Raw genomic sequence first — 18,515 nt, forward strand, 5'->3', positions numbered from 1 at the left:
ATAAATCTGATCCTATTCCTGCCTAAGTTTCCAGCTTGGTCAATCTATTTCTATTTCATACGCTGATGATACACACCTGATGGGGAGAGGTTCATGTACAGACCGCCTGTCATTGAGTAAAAACCCTGCACAAGCCTTTGGCTTGCACGCGATGCAGCGTTCGGGCCGTGCGTTCCTGGCAGCTTGCTTTGCGAGTGTGATGCAAGTTCATCGCATCACACTCGCAAGTGTGGAACGGGCCTAATTGTCTCATTTTTGCAACTTTTCTCTGCGACTTTTGCTGTTGGTCTGCACCTTGTGCAGTGCCTTATGTATCTTTATTTTCCAGATGTTCCGTGCAACTTTTCACTAATGTATCACTTTTTTTGATTATTTTTGTGACTTTTTAGGGGAAAATCTGCAAATGTCCATGGCAGGTGTAGAGGAAGTATTTTTGTCATTGACCCTGTTGTCACATGCTGCAAATGATTAAACTTTTGCACATGTACCTGTTGGGCATTGAAAGTTTGGGGTTTTTATTATTAATTTTTTAATTCATAAATTTTTGCATTTACATTTTTTTTTCAATTATTGGTTACTTCTATTGGCCAGGTCACACGTGGCATCACAACATATGAGGTTTCAAAGGCATCACAACAGTTGAGAAGAGAAGATTTGCCTTAGTACATTGTTGTTAACATGGTGTTTACAAAATGCATGCATTTTTAATTGTAAATGTTAACATGTTAACATTGTGTCAACATACTACTTTGTTAATCCTATGTTAGCGGATGTTAACATCTTGTTAACACATGTCTTTTGTAAATGCATTGTTGACAGCAATGTAATTAGGCAAATCTCCTCTTCTCAACTGTTGTGATGCGTTTGAAAATGGATGTGTTAACACCACATGTGACCGCAGCCTCATATGTCATTATCTCCCTGGGGTGACACTAGAGTAGTGTCCACTCCTGTATATACCCCCCTCACGCGGCTTTAACATGTCACCAATCTGTAACTTGATGTGTATGGTACCCTAGCTCTGTTGTAGAATATTTTCCTTTATAATAGAGTGACTTGCCTCCACCCATACTACAGAGCTATGGTCCGTATGACAAGAGAACTGCAGGAAAATGTTTGGTATATTATTCTTGAAGAAAGTCCCAGTAGAACAAACAAAGGACAGAAAGTGTAAAACATGGGTCACATCAATAAGGGCCAGGCTTTAGGTCATCCAGTGCTATATGTAGGAAAGTAGCAGCACTCAAAAAGATCTCCAAAAGCTAAGATACTGACTAAAAAGGTGGTCATTTTAATTCCATAGCAGTAATGTTTCGGCTCCTGAGCTTCCATAATATGGCTATACCTAAATAATTGTCACTTTCCCATGTCACTCAGGGGAGTTAAGAGACCCCCTATAGCAGTGATGGCAAACCTTTTAGAGACCGAGTGCCCAAACTACAACAAAGACCCGCTTATTTATCGCAAGTGCCAACACAAAAAATTTATTTGTTATTTATACTCCCTTCTCTGTCACAGTTTTCATTGATACCAGCACCCTGAGGACACCAATAAAGCAGAAAATAGTCCCAGGTAGAACTGTCACTTTAAAATAGCTCTGTGCACAGCAAGTCCTGAGCTGTCTGGGACTGCAGGAAGATACCTGGAGTCATCTCTGGTGATGGCCTGAGTGCCCACTGAAAGGGCTCTGAGTGCCACGTCTGGCACCAGTGCCATAGGTTAGCCATCACTGCCCTATAGTGTTAATATCAGCCATAGACCCAATGTCCTAAAATCTATGTATGGGTTTTTATAACAATAATCCGTACTGCTTTTTTAATCTACTCAAATCCACTAATTTAAGGTCTCCTAAAAGTGTCACTGTTATGATTGCCCCTGGGGCTGTTGATTAAAGGGGGACAATCTAATTCAACAGAATAAGTGACACAGTGGTAGTAAGTCTACAGTGGGTGCCATGTGTGCTGCAGTGTCCCTTTATTATTAATATTAATTACATATAACTAGCAATTTAGGCTTCCAGATCTTGCAAACTGGAGTGGCTAGACCAAAGGCCATTTGACAGTGTTTGTATACACATGGGAAAGGATTCAACATGGTTTTAAGTGTAAATGTATTTTACTGTAATCCTGGAAGTCCTAAGGGATCTGTAGGAAGCTTTCCTGTCTATGGCAGGTCCTATGTATTATGCATCTATAGTAGTTGCACTGTGACTTCTTCTCCCTGAAGCCTGAATGTATTTGTTCATACATGGGGCCGAAGTCTAGTATGCCAAATGAAAGGATTAGAGGGTGGGAGCTGTGATTTACGTCAGGGCATTGTGCACATTGTACAACTATTGTGCATGTTAGAAGGGGAAATGGCATTTTGTAATTTTTGGATTTTGTAATTATAACATCCTAGAATTAGTTAGACGAACTCAATACTCAATTGAATGTAACACTTCTACAAGGAGCCCATGTCACATGGGCTCCTTGTAGAATCATTAAAAACTCATCATTTGATACAGAAATAATGCTCTCCTGTAGTAGTGTATACTGTTCCTATGTAGACATCTATGTCACTATTGTAATAGACCTGATGACTGGGTCAAGTAGCAGCACCTCTATTTATTATATTATATTTTGTTCTATTACGTTATGAAGAATGGCTGGACCATTATATAAGCTTTTTACCTCTTGTTTCGCCCCCTCATCCTTATAGACTGTAAGCTCTTGTGAGCAGGGCCCCCATTCATTTTGTTCCATATGAATATTTGTGCTCTGTCATGTTTTATTATATTTGTATATGTCCCCTATGATCTGTACAGTGCTACGGAATATGATGGCGCTATATAAAGATTATTATTACATAACTTTGCATAACTTTTGCTAAACTATCAAATGTAAGTCAGTAAGCTTTTGGGGTCCAATGTAAAGATGTATTTTCTGGGGGGTTGGTCAGGCTGCACCACATGTATTTTTAGTGGTGCAGTGAAAACCCATAGGTCTGCACAGATGGGACCTGTAGACATAGAATTATAAGACATTTCTAAAGTAGTTTCATGATTCATTTTAGCTATATTGCAATAATAGGAATGGTTGTGAATCTTTACCACCATACTTGTATGGGGATAAATGTATCAAATGAGAAACCTGTAAAAAGGGAATGCTTGCAATTTCCATAATTCGGCAATTTTACATATGGTTTGCCAATGGAAAATCACATTGTCATTTCAACATGTCACATTTCTCAAAATGATACAAGAGATATAGAGAGCAAATCACGGCTGCAGTGACTGTATTACGACCGGAGCGTAAATGGATATGCCATTGCGTAGAATCTATACATATGTCATGTGGGCAGGAAAAGCTAAATTGTTTATAGGGAGAATATTTAAGACATATGCTTGCATGAGACAATCCTGGCAGATAGGAGGCTGATGATGAGTGCTGGTATTGTATGTAAACAGGACAAATACTTCCAGAATGCAGACGCATATGATGTTATGCATTATTTTTACAAAGACATTAAGTGTAGAAATTGAATATCTAAAATTACCAAAAGAACTTTAATTCTTAAAGGTTGGACTTGATGGACTTGGGTCTTTTTCAGGCCTGATATACTATGATACTATGATACTGTTTACAGATGCAGCAACATAACTAGGTGCTTTGCTATGGGGTTGAAAATGGAATTGCAGCTTTTTGCCCATTTTGCACTTTTTTCACTCTTAAAAAAAAATGGTCTGGGTGGAGTGGGGCACAATGACAAGGTCGTATCAAACAACTGATTCATGTTGTAGATGCAATTTTTGTCAGTTTGGAGGTGGAGTAGATTTACATTGCGATACATACGTGCTGCAACAGAATTGCTAAGAGGTTGAAGGCTCTTAGTTATTCCTGCATATTATGTGCCAAGTGCACCAATCGCGCCAGTCTTAGTATATCTGCCCCTACAGTGTACACAAATCATTTGTGAAACAAGAAATCTAAGTCTTGGACTCTGCATAGTAAAAATGTACATAGTTGATTGAGCTGCTGCTGCATTCTGTAATCAGTAGCTGTAAGTGTAAAGAGTAAGTGTAAAAAGTGTAAAAAAAAAACATGTGGCAGATGCAGATTTTCCCATATAATTCCTTTCCGTTTCCAAATCTAGCAAATAAATTTCTTGATCAATTTAGTTTTTCCCTATTGATTTTGTTCAGTGTATTAATAACATTACAACATCCCGTGGCTGTGATTTCTATAGTCTCTCTGCTCTTACAATAAAGAATCCTTATCTATGACATACTACCTCTATGATACGCCATTGTTAGTAAATTCTCTGTACATGGACTGCAGTGTTTTTATATCCTTTTTTTATCAAATGAAGCAGAATGCTTTAGTTTATATTATCCCAAAGTATCAGGTTTATAGCAGAAACATGGATTGGCAGCAAACAAGGGGTGTGCACTAAATATACAGTAACTGATTGGCTTAGAAAGATCACCTGATTAGCTAAAATACAGTCAGAGCTCTACCATAGACAATTGTCATATAGGTATCCTAATACAAAGATATTCATTTGGCTATTACAAGAGACTGTCTGAAATTCTGTAGGGTTACCATACTGCTTCCTCTTCTGGATTACATCTGTTGTATGATGCCATCATTTTAAACACACAGTGGTAGCAATTTCTGGGGTGTGACCTTGCTTTCACATTCACACGTAGATGACATTTCAACATGGCATAAAATAGGTCTGGACTCATTACTTCATTAACACAGTGCAAATGAATGGAAACAGCTTAGGAAAGTGACCAGAAGTGACACAGTCCAGACCCCAGCACTTAACACTTCCAAACATTTACTTTTCTGCCTATGTCATCCATGCCAGACCTCCATGAAATTACACATAATATATATATATATATATATATATATATATATATATATATATATATGCAGTGCACCCTGTTTGAGACTATATATGAAGCTCAGTAGAAATATATTTCTCTATGTCAGCTGCATCCTCTAACCCCGCTTCCATCTGAGTGATTATAATGGGGTGGGCGGATGATCAGTTCCAGTAACTTTGCTGATGCCTCTGTTACCTCATTGGAAGTGACAGAAGGAGAACTAAAAAAACATCTGTATTGAGTCGGGATGAAATTCAGAAACAATTTCAAGTACTCTCATTACCTCATATGACATCACCTATTTCTCATCCGTATACTTCACTCCTCCTAGTGGTCCTCAAGATTTCACCCTAAGACCTCCTTTATTCCTCCATAATCTTATGTAGCCATTCTGTTAAACATCTTGTAATTATTCATAGACTGTAGAAGTCCTAGTAGGGTAGAGCAATTCCCCTCCTCTATTTCACATTATATGAATATTCATTGTATTTAATTATCTTCCAAATTCTCCAAACCTTTATTCTTTATTTAGGGGACATTCCCTCCACATCAGCATCAACAGTATAAATAAGCACATGTAGCCAAAATAAAAAAATTCTAACAATAGCCTAAAAAAGTCTTACAAATGTGATGGTGTAATCTAAATCCCCAATGCGTTGGGTGGCATGTAGTCCGTGAAGACGTAGAAACATAGGAATTCCTCCTGCCACCTGCGGGTCAGCTGCAGAAATTCCAAGGATTGAAAACTTACCCTGTGTCGGATATCCGTGCTTCATAGGCTCTTGTATGATGACACTTTCATGTCTTGCAGCCATGATCAACTCCAAAGAATAGAAATTGTCCACGTCCTTGAAAACGGCATCGATTTTGGTAATGAACTGCTTGTAAAACTGTAATGTTGTGGCCTTGGAATGAGATGGACTATGGCATATCCCAGGGAAAGTTACTATAGAGGTTTTTTTTCCTGATGCCTAGTACAGAAAGTAACAGGTATTTCTCAGCCTGGACTCTGTACTCTTCTGAGCATTACTGACCTGTTGTAAACCATTCGTCCCATTTGGAGATGGGATGTAATGAGTGAGATTATTGGGCTCCATTGGCTGGTTCAGGTCACATGCTCCACTGCAATGTGATAAGAGAAGTCAGGTTGTAAAGTGACAGGAGAGGAGATAAGAAGTTCTGCTAGATAGAAGCAAACAAATGATTAACTTTAAAGCAGAATGGTAGAGGCGAGCTATAAAGGTGGATAGGATAGCAGTCTATCGGGCGTCCTCTAACGTTTCCAAACACCTTTCTTATAGATCTTCTCATTCTCAAAAATCAAGTGCATAATCTACATTAAAGGGAAGCTGTGACTTGTATTGTATCAGTTCCCTAATATACTGTCATTCTATGACATTGTACAGCTGTCACATACCTTTCAACCACCTGTGATTTTGGGCTCTGTCCCGCTGTCTTGGGCGGGTGAAGTTTGTCCAGGGCTGAAACTGTACTCTGGACGCTGATACTGTTAAATGCAATGCTGATGCAGAGAGCCGACAGCTCCCCACATCATCATAGATCCTCTACTGCCATAGTGTGCAGAAAAGGGTGGAGGGCACAATTTGATGCTGGCTCCAGTGCTGCATATAGCAGTGGCAGAGGATGAAGCAGGACTGCTGTGGCGGAAATGGGAGAGTTGGGCAGGGACAATCTATGGACGAACAGGATGCCCAAAATGTTTATGAAAAAGGAGACCACAATGTATGCATGAGGGGCAACTATGTTAGGAGGGGTGGGCAGAATGTATGGATTAGAGGGGTCACAATGTTCTACAATGTACGGAGGAGGAGGAGGACCACAGTGAATTTGGTGGGGGCACAATATATGGAGGTGGGGGGAGGGGCATAGTGTATGGAGATGGAGGGGACACCAATATTAGGGATAGGAGGTACAAAAAGGTAGGGCATTATAGGTGGGGGATCAAAGGGGTGTTATACAGGCTGGAGAATATTTTACAGTGTAATACAGTGTATACAGTGTTATACAGTGTACTGTATAAGGCATCATATGATGTGGGGGGCACTAATGGTGGGCATTGGGGTGGGTATTATACTGTATGTGAATGCTAGGATGTGGGGTAAGTAGTAGGAAATAGCACGGATGCGAGGAGAAAAATTAAACAGTGCATAGCGCGGGCCACATGGTTTATCCCTCTATTATTATTAATTGGAATTATCAGTGTAAAGTCAATTGTGACTCTTGGTGAACATACAGACTTTTATTTTAGTGTTTAGATTTATCATTGTCATGATTTTATTTCTTTTTCTTTTAATGTTCTGGGTCTCTTTATAACATGGGCAAGATAAAAAAGTTTCATTTTAGTTTTCGAAAATTTAAGACGATCCGTCATGACATAAAATCACAATTCTGAATATTTTTTCTCATAAATTAGATATATGCCGTTCATTTGTGATTACTCGAGTGAAAAATGCATACACATTAGTGTGAAGAACTGACACATTGAACAAACTCTGATTAATAAAATGTTTTAACTCTTATGAAAATGACCAATGATCAAACCCTGATAAGACTCTAGACAGACTCTGATGACTATTTGCAATACTAGTATGAAAGGGCCGTACTTATCAATTTATATATTTCTAGGAGGAATAACAGAGGAACTATACAAATCAGATATCTAAGGAAAGATGATCCAGAATTGTTAGTCCATAACGAATACAATTATTTAATAAAACAAACATGTCAGGGGGGTTGACAGGCACATTTTAACTGGTCAATGATTTGGCACAAATAAGCAGATGCCACAACTTGGAGACATTTTTGAAGACAGAAAACTGCAGCAAACAAAATCATACATCTCCTATAGAGCCTGAGAGGCCTATAGGGCTTTGCATGACTACTGTATAGCTGTGTAAGGGCCATGCATCGGCTCAACACACTATTCAGACAGGCTTCAGACCCATGGACAAATGCTCCTAAAATCTGCCTGCTGATATCTACTGCTCTATTGAGTCAACTGATGAAGAAGACTTTGTTAACACCACTATCAGCTCATTAGTGAATATATAGGAGCCTATTGTCTTGTAACATTGTGAAAACTGTTAAACAATTGAAACCAAAGGAGAAAAGTTCTGGGATTGCATTGATAATGCTGCCTGATATCACACACGCAATGTGCTTTACTTGATATCACAGGCTCTGTTGTTGGAAAAGGACCCAATCGTACTGCAGTAAACCTATAAAAAATGTCTGGATCATTATCAGCATGTTTGTTCAACTATCAATAGACACACAGATGATTTGGCCAATACAACAGGCAGTGAGTCTTCTTACCTATAATCCATGTAAATCAAATTGATGATTCAAATGGTTTCTGTCATTCAGAATATGATTTACTAAACATTATTATGAAAATTACATTATATTTATCATTAAAATGCAATTAATAAATCTGTCTCGCTGTGCTTAAAGGGGGTGGTTGCACAAAACAAATAAACATGTACTTACCTCCTCCTGTGCTCTTGGTGTCCTATGTGTTGTCCCTATGTCCCAGTGCTGTATCAAAGGATGGGTGGTTGTCCCAGGCAGCTGGAAGCTGTCAGTGCCAATGTGTTGTGCCCCTGAAAACAAACAGGAGCATGGCTCTGAGGGAACGGGGCATGGAACACCAGGAGAGCGGGGTAGAGGTAAGTACATGTTTCCTTTTTGTGCAGCCTCCCAGACACTTCACTATTTTTGCTTAATCTCAGACAACCCCTTTAATTTTGACTGACAGAGAACTTCCCATTGATAGCAATGCAAGTGTTCATTGTATGTGTGTACATTGTATGTCAGGTAAACTAAACTCCTTGGGCTGTCTTCATAACGCGTTTCATATTGCGGTGGATTCCTGACGTGTCCTTACAACGGAAGGCTAGGCTATATTCCATTGCATGAACATACAGAGGGATACCTCTTCCTGTTTCTCCCCTCCCGCTGAAAGGGGAGTAGTAGTGAACATCATCAGAAGCCTGTGATTGGCTGATGCTGATGTTGTTGGTGTTCCTCTAAGTGATGACACTGTCCTTATATGGACAGCATACACTTTGTATCCATCTTTCATGGACTTCAATGGCCTCTAACATCAGAAGGGTTACTTTTTTGATACCTCTAGATATAGATAGTTATACACAAGTCTGACAGCTGAATACAATACACATTATGATACAACATAGAGAGCTACTTTTGTTGACCCGTGCCCATTGTCGGCCTGGCCTTACTGATACTTACCCAATTCAGGACCTTAAAGGACCAAGAGAAGGAAACCCAATATCAGACCATGTGCAAGCAACCATGTGACACTCACACCACCTATGCCCATAGGCAATTACTGCCTGGCAATTATCTTTTGGGATATGGGCAGTCAGTACGTTCCCGATGTGGTTAGGCACGGTGCCATACATTGCATTCACAGCATTGTGAATGTGTCAATAGAAAGTTATAGGGCTGAGAATTAGCCGCTGTTTGTGGGTCTAGCTTATGGTTATGGCAGAAGTTTGTGTGCATGGGGCCTAACTATGGATCTATATACAAGATCTGAACACCAGGATCCCTGTGCCTCCAGTTATCTCCAGCTATTTTCCTTCTTGTTTCCACATCTGTTGATCTTCTACATGTTGTTGTCAATATTTTCCCATGTTATTACATTTTAGACTTCCTAATTTTTCCAACCTAAGCCCAATTCTGTTTGGCCCTGTCAGAGAAGCCTCGGTCTATCCTTTTTCCTGTCTGTACATGAAGTTTCTTTAGGTCTTCATCTGAAATTGCTGCCTTGGAATCCTTTCTAGGAAAGCAGCATAATATTGCTTAGCTCCCAGGAGTCATCGTTCACCATACCACAACTAAAAGACCCAGATCTTTGGGGTCTTATATATAATGCATCGCATGCACCAATTTATTCTCCTCTCCTATTCCAAATCCTTTTCTTCTCTCCTTCTTGGCAATGCACACATTTACTTTGGCTTTCTATACTTTCCCCTTTCACACCAGGCAAATGATTTCATAGACTTAAAATTACCAAGTAGTTGTAAACATACTTGATTCTGAGGTGGAAGAGGAATGAGAGGTGAGGGTGAGGAGGAGGGCGAGCCCCTCATGATATTGTCAGTCCCACATCTTGAACTTATTTCCCCTTGCAAGTGGTGAGCTGTAGGAGTTGATATGAAGTGATGCAGAACTGTGTTTTAGTAAGTGATAATGGGTGGTCCAAGACCTGAAGTTTATACGATTGCTGATCCAAGTCTTTGAATTGGGTGTCAATCTACATAAATCCCTTGTGTTCCAAAGAGACTGGGGAAATAATGCACACCGCTAGGTTCTGCAACAACATGAAATGGTATATTTGATAAACTGGCAGTCCAGATGTTATATATGAAAGTGAGCTGGGTTATATATCCTATAGGGTGAGAAGAAATTTTTAAGATAGCCAGACACAATCTGATTTTTCAGTTCTGTTAAACTGATAGTGGGTCAGTTGAACAGAATATTTTGAAAACCATTCGATATTGCTGGACATGGGGTGGGACAGGCTCTCTGCGCCTTTAAACGGTTTAATCCAAGGCCATTGTTTATACAGCACCCCATTATTGGCCCTAAATCCTTTGAATTGACAATCCCTCTGTACCTGCCTCCAGCATATACTCACTTTCCCCCTCTATCAACCCTTTTTTTTACCTTCAAACTGAATTCATTATCTTTCAGTAACTGAAATGTCAGTATCTTCAACTAATCAAATGGCTGTTCAATTACATTTGACGGGACACAATTATTTTTTTGTCACCTACCTGCACCCCACAACTTACATGACCATCCCATTCCCACTCTGTGTGCCCATTTCTTGCAGTAGATTTATCCATGCATTACACCAATTAATGTGGACTGATAGCTAGCCTTCAGTGCCAGTGCTAGGATTAAAGAAATGGTGTTGGATCTTATTAGATGGCTTCTGAGGATATGATGTTATACATTTATGAAAATATAAATAACATGTCAAAAATGGCTGCTCATTGGACAGTGGAGGTTTTTATGTATTTTTTGTTTATTTTTTTAATTTAATTTTACAAATGTAGAATCATACAATATATATACCCATATCAAATTCACAAATCTTGCTGCCGTGAAGATTTAAATCTTCTTCGCCTATGATTAGACAAAAAGACAGATAAAGGTTAATTAATGCATATAAAAGAAATATTAAATAATAAGCGCATTATATATAATTTGTTTTATACATGTAAAAATAATACAACAATATATAAAGTAAAAGTAAATAATGACCTTTTTTAAAATTTTAAAACCAGGCCTGTTTTTTTTTTCTAAAAAAATATATATATTTCAAAAAGGCTCCAACCTGACGTTCCAAAACTACCGAAGGATTTCAACCAAAGAAATAAAGAAGGCAATTTTATATGTCAGTTTGAAAAAAATGCATTATTGTTTTTTAAGTGAGTCCAATAAAAATGTATCCCATGTAACTCACTTGTTAAAGTCTGACTTTTAACAGATATTTATGTTTTGCATTCCCTTGTCATCATCCTGAAAGAATATGAAAATGAGAGTTGCCAGACACAGTTTCATTAATTTATAACAGACGTTGCTCTGATTCAGAAACGTGCTGGATTAGAACCTCTGGGAATTCTCCTGCCCTCCTCCTAACACCTACGATTTGCCATTCACCAGTCAGACTTGCTTATTGACATTTTAAAGAAATATTATACTAACGAGTAGTACGGCTCCTTTGAAGCTTTATCTGGATGGCTAATTTCGTTTAGAGAGCTGAAACATGCTATTTTGCCGTGTGTAAAAAATCACAGGGTTTTTTTTCTAAGAGGTAAATGAGAAGAAGTGGGGATATGACAAATAACAGGTGTTGTTTATCGTGAGTTTTGGATTGTGATGCAGATTTAAAAGTATGAGAACTTTCGATTTTTTACTTTATTTAACCTAACACTAAAAAATGCACTGTAGTGGGAATTATTTTTTTTTTTTATCTCATACAATTAAAATAAAATATAAAAATGGAATTGTAACTGTACAAAAACTATGATGGATTGTTAAGATCAGATAATTGTAGCAATGATCAAATACTATATTTTTTAATATAAGTAAATGGCTATTTTAGGGAATTAATACAAGATAACAAAAAGAAATTCAAACTGTTGAATATATTTATAGATTAAGGGCATTAAGGTCAAGTAATACAGTATAACAAATTATTTAAATAATTTTAGAATTTTAGAAATATAGCATGAAAATAATAGAATGTTTATGCATATGATATTTGTGTTGAGATATCACCCGAGATTATTCCTTTCTAAATTCATGACTGAATTCAAAAAGGAAGAAAACAAAAATGTAATATACCTATACGGGAGTTTCGATTCAGGAATGTTTGCAACTATTCTATGCATCTCAATGGGGTGGGAGAAAATCCCTGCACATTATGTTGAATCATTTTATTGACAAAAGAAATAAACAGTAAACAATAAACAAAAAAACCGTATATAGCCACAGGAAGACATAATGTAGTACATCATAATATGTCATACATGGAATGAAACACGTCCCCATAGTATTTCATATAACCCACTCAAGGAACCCCAATTTTAAGGCAGTTGGTAAGGTCCGCGGGGCTGCTAGGGAGCTAAGTTGTGCAAAAACAGTCTAATGCCCCAATAATCATGTTTCCCGAAGGTGCCATTCTGGTGTGACGTGACATGATAGGAGCCCAGTACTTTTCCCAGTGCAAGCGATAGGAGCTCACCTAGTTACCGTTGGATAGCTATGTGAGACCAAACAGCACACCTAGTACCTGTTCCTGAGCCCGAGGATCTCCCAACTGGCCAAAGTAGCAACATGTTAACAATTGGAACGAGTAACAGATTTAGTACACACCACATATAACTACACAACAGGGAAGGATGGACACATATAGGAAAGGTAAATGATCTTGATGCACAGGAAGGCTCCAGCAGTAGGATGGAAGTCAGAAGAGAATAAAAGACAAACAGATAAGGAACTGGGGAGACTGGTTGATGGGTCTAATCATCCCTGCACATTATGCAAAAAAAGCAGCCTGCTTCACATGAATGTAACAAATTAATCATCGCTGAAATCTGTATACCAATTATGCAATTTATTTTTTCTTAAATTTTTTATTGTTATACAAGATGTACAAAGAACATTGATAACAGTACAATAAAGATAATTTCTTTGTAACTAGGGAACATACAGAAACTGCAACAGCAATAAAGTGATATCAAAAATAAGAAAAGGAAGCAAGAAACAGGAGTGGATTGCCCGATAACACCACAGTAAGAGATTTTTACATTTACATAATATCCATTGTAAAGTAATTTCTCCAAAAAGAGAAGCAACTTCATATTTGGGAAACAGAAATCCAGTCGGTCAGTTGTTAGGTCAACCGTAGAGTTGTTGTGATTTTCCACCATTTCTTAAAAAGTTTGCATTTACCATTTGATGCAATTTTGCAGTGTTATATGCAGAATCGTTTAAAAATGTATGACATATACCGTATATACTCGTGTATAAGCCGAGTTTTTCAGCACAAAAAATGTCGGCTTATACTCGAGTCACAAGTTAAAATATAACACTTAAAAAATACTTAAAAAATAATAAACTTATATACTCACCCTCCAGTGGCCCCGATCTGCAGCGCTGCTCCCCCGATGTCCGCGCGGTTCCTCTTCTGGCTTCCGCGGCCGTCTTCCGTCTTCAGCCCGGGAGAGAGCAATGGCGGCGCCCAGCGCGATGTACAGAGGACGGCCTTAAACATATTATGACCACATTTATATGATCCTGGATGATAAAGCCATGTTTAGTTAGAAACAGACTCAATAAATAAACAGGAGAAAGGTTAGTACCCAATGTTGGTGCTCTTTTTGAGATGTATCTGGGATTACTTTTAAGAATATGTGCCCTAGTGCCCTCCTGCATAAACATAGGGACATATTTTTGAATGATAGCAACAACTTGAAGGAAGAAAACTGTTATGAGCAATAAACTGTAGGTTATAATTATTGTTATTCATGAATGTGTGTATGTGATGAGGTTCTGGGCATCACACTGATGACCTCCCCAAATGAGGAGGAGGTTGTCGATGTAATTCATGGCCATGCCATGCCACATCTCCAAAAAATTTGCTAAAGAAGGTGAAAATTTTACCCCCATGCTCGCACAAGAGCTTGAAGAAGATTGTCAAACCACTGTTCCAGCTTTTCTCCAACTGAACCAATGCCTGCCACAATTGGGCACATGGGTGAAGGGAAAATCTCCTTATAAATTTTAGGAAGAGAATAAAAAACTGGTACAGTGTGCTTTGGGATAAATCATTTTTCTTTAGTTTTGAAGTCTAAAACTAAAGTTATACCATCCTACAAAAGACACAATATGCTAGTGTTGAAATTATAAGTTAGATCACAGGTCACTTTTCTATATTTGTTTTGTCATTTAACAAATTTTCATTTAGGTTTTTATATAATTTGACATCAAGAATCACTCTCAATCCTCTCTTGTCTGCTGATCTCACCATGGCAAACCCTATTGCTTTGTAACTCAAAAAGTGCTATGTGCTTATGTTTATTAAGCTTGTCCTGTGTGTGACCAGCAGGCAAAGTGCTCTCCAGTCTCCAGTGACACTAAATCTATTTCTACCACTTCCTGGAACTTATCCAGGATTGGAGCGCAAGATTCTATCGGATAAAAGGAGGTGTTTTTGGAACCAGGGTACCGCAGCATTGTTAGAGGCACCCTCAAAAGACAATTGATTGATTATAACTCTGACCTCTTTTATAAGTGTTTCTTGTGGGACTATTTATTTTTCTGGATCGGTCCTGTGGCCGTTTTTGTAGCTCCTGGTCCGTGAAAAGTGCTGCACAACGTTTTAAATTTGCTGATTGATTATAAGTTTGTTGTATTGTTCATATACATTATTCATATACAATATTTGGTACATTAACATCAGACACAGCTTCACCTGAACAGTTATCTTTATCGTTATTTATTTATACTTAAAAAATGTCTCTTAACGGTTAACAATCTAACAAATTGGTTAACATTGCAATTAGTGCTAAATAAATCAAAAAGCTTAGCCTATTTAATATGTTTTTTTAAATTATATTAACATGACTATGATTAAGAGCTGTTGCTTGAAACGCGTCAGTCTCTAACTAAGCATTTACCTTGTAATGGGTACAGAATAGGCGCGTGCCTCCGCAGTAGGGTATCTAACATAAACTAAAGGGATAAAGATAAAGCCAATTCATTTTGCCTTGTCAACTCTGCTAAAATAATATAAAAAAAATGTATAAAAAATGCTATTTATAGATGTCTCATAGCAGGTCTAGTGTGCTGTATGTATCTTTTAGATTTTTACTCTTGTTCATATGTGTTTTTTCATAAGTTTAAGTGAAATCTGTTCTAACAAGTTCTGGAAATAAAGACCCCACCCGCCCATGTCATTGACTGTTCAATTAAAATTGTCCTGTAAATGCAAGTCACCGTCCAGACTAGATGTTGATAGCTAAGCTAAGGTGTAATTTTTTCACTAGGAATATTATTTCAAGATTCTACAACTTTATGATTCCCCTTGGACAGATTAAGAATAAATAATGCAAAAATCACATCCTTGCAATAGCACCCATACTTGCCTAATATATCCTCTCAAAGTCTGGATGATTACCTTTTAGCCGAATTAAAAGTCTGGGTAAATCATGAGTGTCGATGTTTAATTCCCCCCCTCATAAATACCCATGCATTATCTCTTTATATAACTTAGTAGTGGTATCTGGACATGGTATAGGATTAGTATTTTTGATTAAGGGTCACCATTAGAGATGAGCGAACACTAAAATGCTCGGGTACTCGTTATTCGAGACGAACTTTTCCCGATGCTCGAGTGCTCGTCTCGAATAACGAACCCCATTGAAGTCAATGGGAGACTCGAGCATTTTTCAAGGGGACCAAGGCTCTGCACAGGGAAGCTTGGCCAAACACCTGGGAACCTCAGAAAAGGATGGAAACACCACGGAAATGGACAGGAAACAGCAGGGGCAGCATGCATGGATGCCTCTGAGGCTGCATAATCGCACCATTATGCCAAAATTATGGGCAACAGCATGGCCATGACAGAGTGACAGAATGAAGCTAGATAGCATCTAAAACATCCAATAATTGACCCTGACACTATAGGGGACGGCATGCAGAGGCAGCGGCAGCAGGCTAGAGAGTGTCATGGCGACATACCCTAAATGGACTCAGGCTTCAAACCAATGGGTGGCAGAGAGGAACCAAAGGAGGTGAGCAAGAAGCGCTCAAATAATATCGGTACATGATAAAAGTTTGCCAGTATATTTTGTGGATTACACAGCAGGGTGGCGACAAAGTTAACATGGAAGCCATGAAAACAACCCAAAATTCTGCCTGACACAGCTCGTTTGATAAGGGGACCATGTATGGAGGCAGTGAACTAGTAGTAGATTAAAGGTGCTGCAGTTAAAACTATGTTAGTTGGATCTTGGCATGGAGCTGGCGCTCCGCTGCCAGGCGAGCTTTCGCCAATCCAAGCCCCTGTCTATAGGCTACTCCCCAAACAGCACTTCTAAGAACCTTTTGTATAAGATCAAGTGTAGTAGCGTTCTTATAAGTTTAGGATATGGCGGGTGAGGGGAATGTAAACAGATGCGCAAGAAGCGCTGAAATAATATCCCTAAATGGTAAAAGTTTGCAAGTATATTTTGGGGATTACACAGCAGGGTGGCGACAAAGTTAACAACTTTGATGTGGAATGCCCTGTAATAGCTCTTGGGCGGTGTGCCTTTTATCGCCTAGGCTCAGCAGTTTCAGCACCGCCTGCTGTCGCTTAGCGACGGCACTGCTGCTGTGCCTAGAGCTACCGACTGATGGCGCCATGCCCACGGATGGTAATTCGGAGGAGGAGGAGGTGGAGGAGGGGTGGGAGGAGGTATAGTAGGCCTTTGAGACCTGGACCGAGGTAGGCCCCGCAATTCTCTGCGTCGGCAGTATATGACCAGCCCCAGGGTCAGACTCGGTCCCAGCCTGCACCAAGTTAAGTGTAGTAGCGTTCTTATAAGTTTGGGATATGGCGGGTGAGGGGAATGTAAACAGATGCGCAAGAAGCGCATGATGCGCATGGAGCTGGCGTTCCGCTGCCAGGCGAGCTTTCGCCAATCCAAGCCCCTGTCTCTAGGCTACTCCCCAAACAGCACTTCTAAGAACCTTTTGTATAAGATCAAGTGTAGTAGCGTTCTTATAAGTTTAGGATATGCCGGGTGAGGGGAATGTAAACAGATGCGCAAGAAGCGCTGAAATAATATCCCTAAATGGTAAAAGTTTGCCAGTATATTTTGTGGATAACACAGCAGGGTGGCGACAAAGTTAACAACTTTGATGTGGAATCCATGAAAACAACCCAAATTTCTGCCTGACACACCTCGTTTGATAAAGGGACGATGTATGGAGGCAGCTATATGGACGACTTTTGGAGGTAGCAATGGAGACAACGTGTGGAGGCTGCTATGGAGACAATTTAATTTGGATAGTGCCTGTATGTGGCAGTCCCAAACATTTTTCAAACCAGAGGAGCAGGTAGGTGGCCCTCCAGTAAAATGGGATAGATTGAGTGCCTGTATGTGGCAGTCCCAAAAATGTTTCAAACCAGAGGAGCAGGTAGGTGGCCCTCCAGTAAAATGGAATAGATTGAGTGCCTGTATGTGGCAGTCCCAAAAATTGTTCAAACCAGAGGAGCAGGTAGGTGGCCCTGCAGTAAAATGGAATAGATTGAGTGCCTGTATGTGGCAGTCCCAAAAATTGTTCAAACCAGAGGAGCAGGTAGGTGGCCCTGCAGTAAAATGGAATAGATTGAGTGCCTGTATGTGGCAGTCCCAAAAATGTTTCAAACCAGAGGAGCAGGTAGGTGGCCCTCCAGTAAAATGGAATAGATTGAGTGCCTGTATGTGGCAGTCCCAAAAATTGTTCAAACCAGAGGAGCAGGTAGGTGGCCCTGCAGTAAAATGGAATAGATTGAGTGCCTGTATGTGGCAGTCCCAAAAATTTTTTAAAACAGAGGACCGGGTAGGTGGCCCTCCAGAAAAATGGAATAGATTGAGTGCCTGTATGTGGCACTCACAAAAATTGTTTCAAACAGAGGACCGGGTAGGTGGCCCTCCAGAAAAATTAAATGCATGAAGTACTATAGCAAGAGCCAGTGGGCCCTGTCAAAAAATAGCCATTTTCCTCTGCTTTACTGTACAAAGAGGAGGAGAAGGAGGAAAATGAGGAGGAGGAGGAGGAGTGGATCAATTATTCAGGTTGAGCTTCCTTCACCTGGTGGAGATTGGAAATTCTGAGAAATCCAGCCTTTATTCATTTTAATAAGCGTCAGCCTGTCAGCGCTGTCAGTCGACAGGCGTGTACGCTTATCGGTGATGATGCCACCAGCTGCACTGAAAACCCGCTCGGACAAGACGCTAGCGGCAGGGCAGGCAAGAACCTCCAAGGCGTACAGCGCCAGTTCGTGCCACATGTCCAGCTTTGAAACCCAGTAGTTGTAGGGAGCTGT

The 18,515-nt window shown here is 39.5% G+C and overlaps 1 protein-coding gene across 1 annotated transcript in view; it reads right to left on the reverse strand.

Moving 5' to 3' along the window:
- Nucleotides 1-5,910, reverse strand: part of NR5A2 (nuclear receptor subfamily 5 group A member 2) — a 77,762-nt gene extending 71,852 nt beyond the window's left edge. Inside the window, exon 1 of the mRNA XM_072127202.1 lies at nucleotides 5,628-5,910. Within this exon, the coding sequence (XP_071983303.1) occupies nucleotides 5,628-5,691 (64 nt within the window). The 5' untranslated portion in view covers nucleotides 5,692-5,910. The remainder of the gene's footprint in view (nucleotides 1-5,627) is intronic.
- Between the last annotated feature and the right edge of the window lie 12,605 nt (nucleotides 5,911-18,515).

Source organism: Engystomops pustulosus, chromosome 10 (genome assembly GCF_040894005.1).
Source record: "Engystomops pustulosus chromosome 10, aEngPut4.maternal, whole genome shotgun sequence".
Classification (NCBI taxonomy): domain Eukaryota; kingdom Metazoa; phylum Chordata; class Amphibia; order Anura; family Leptodactylidae; genus Engystomops; species Engystomops pustulosus.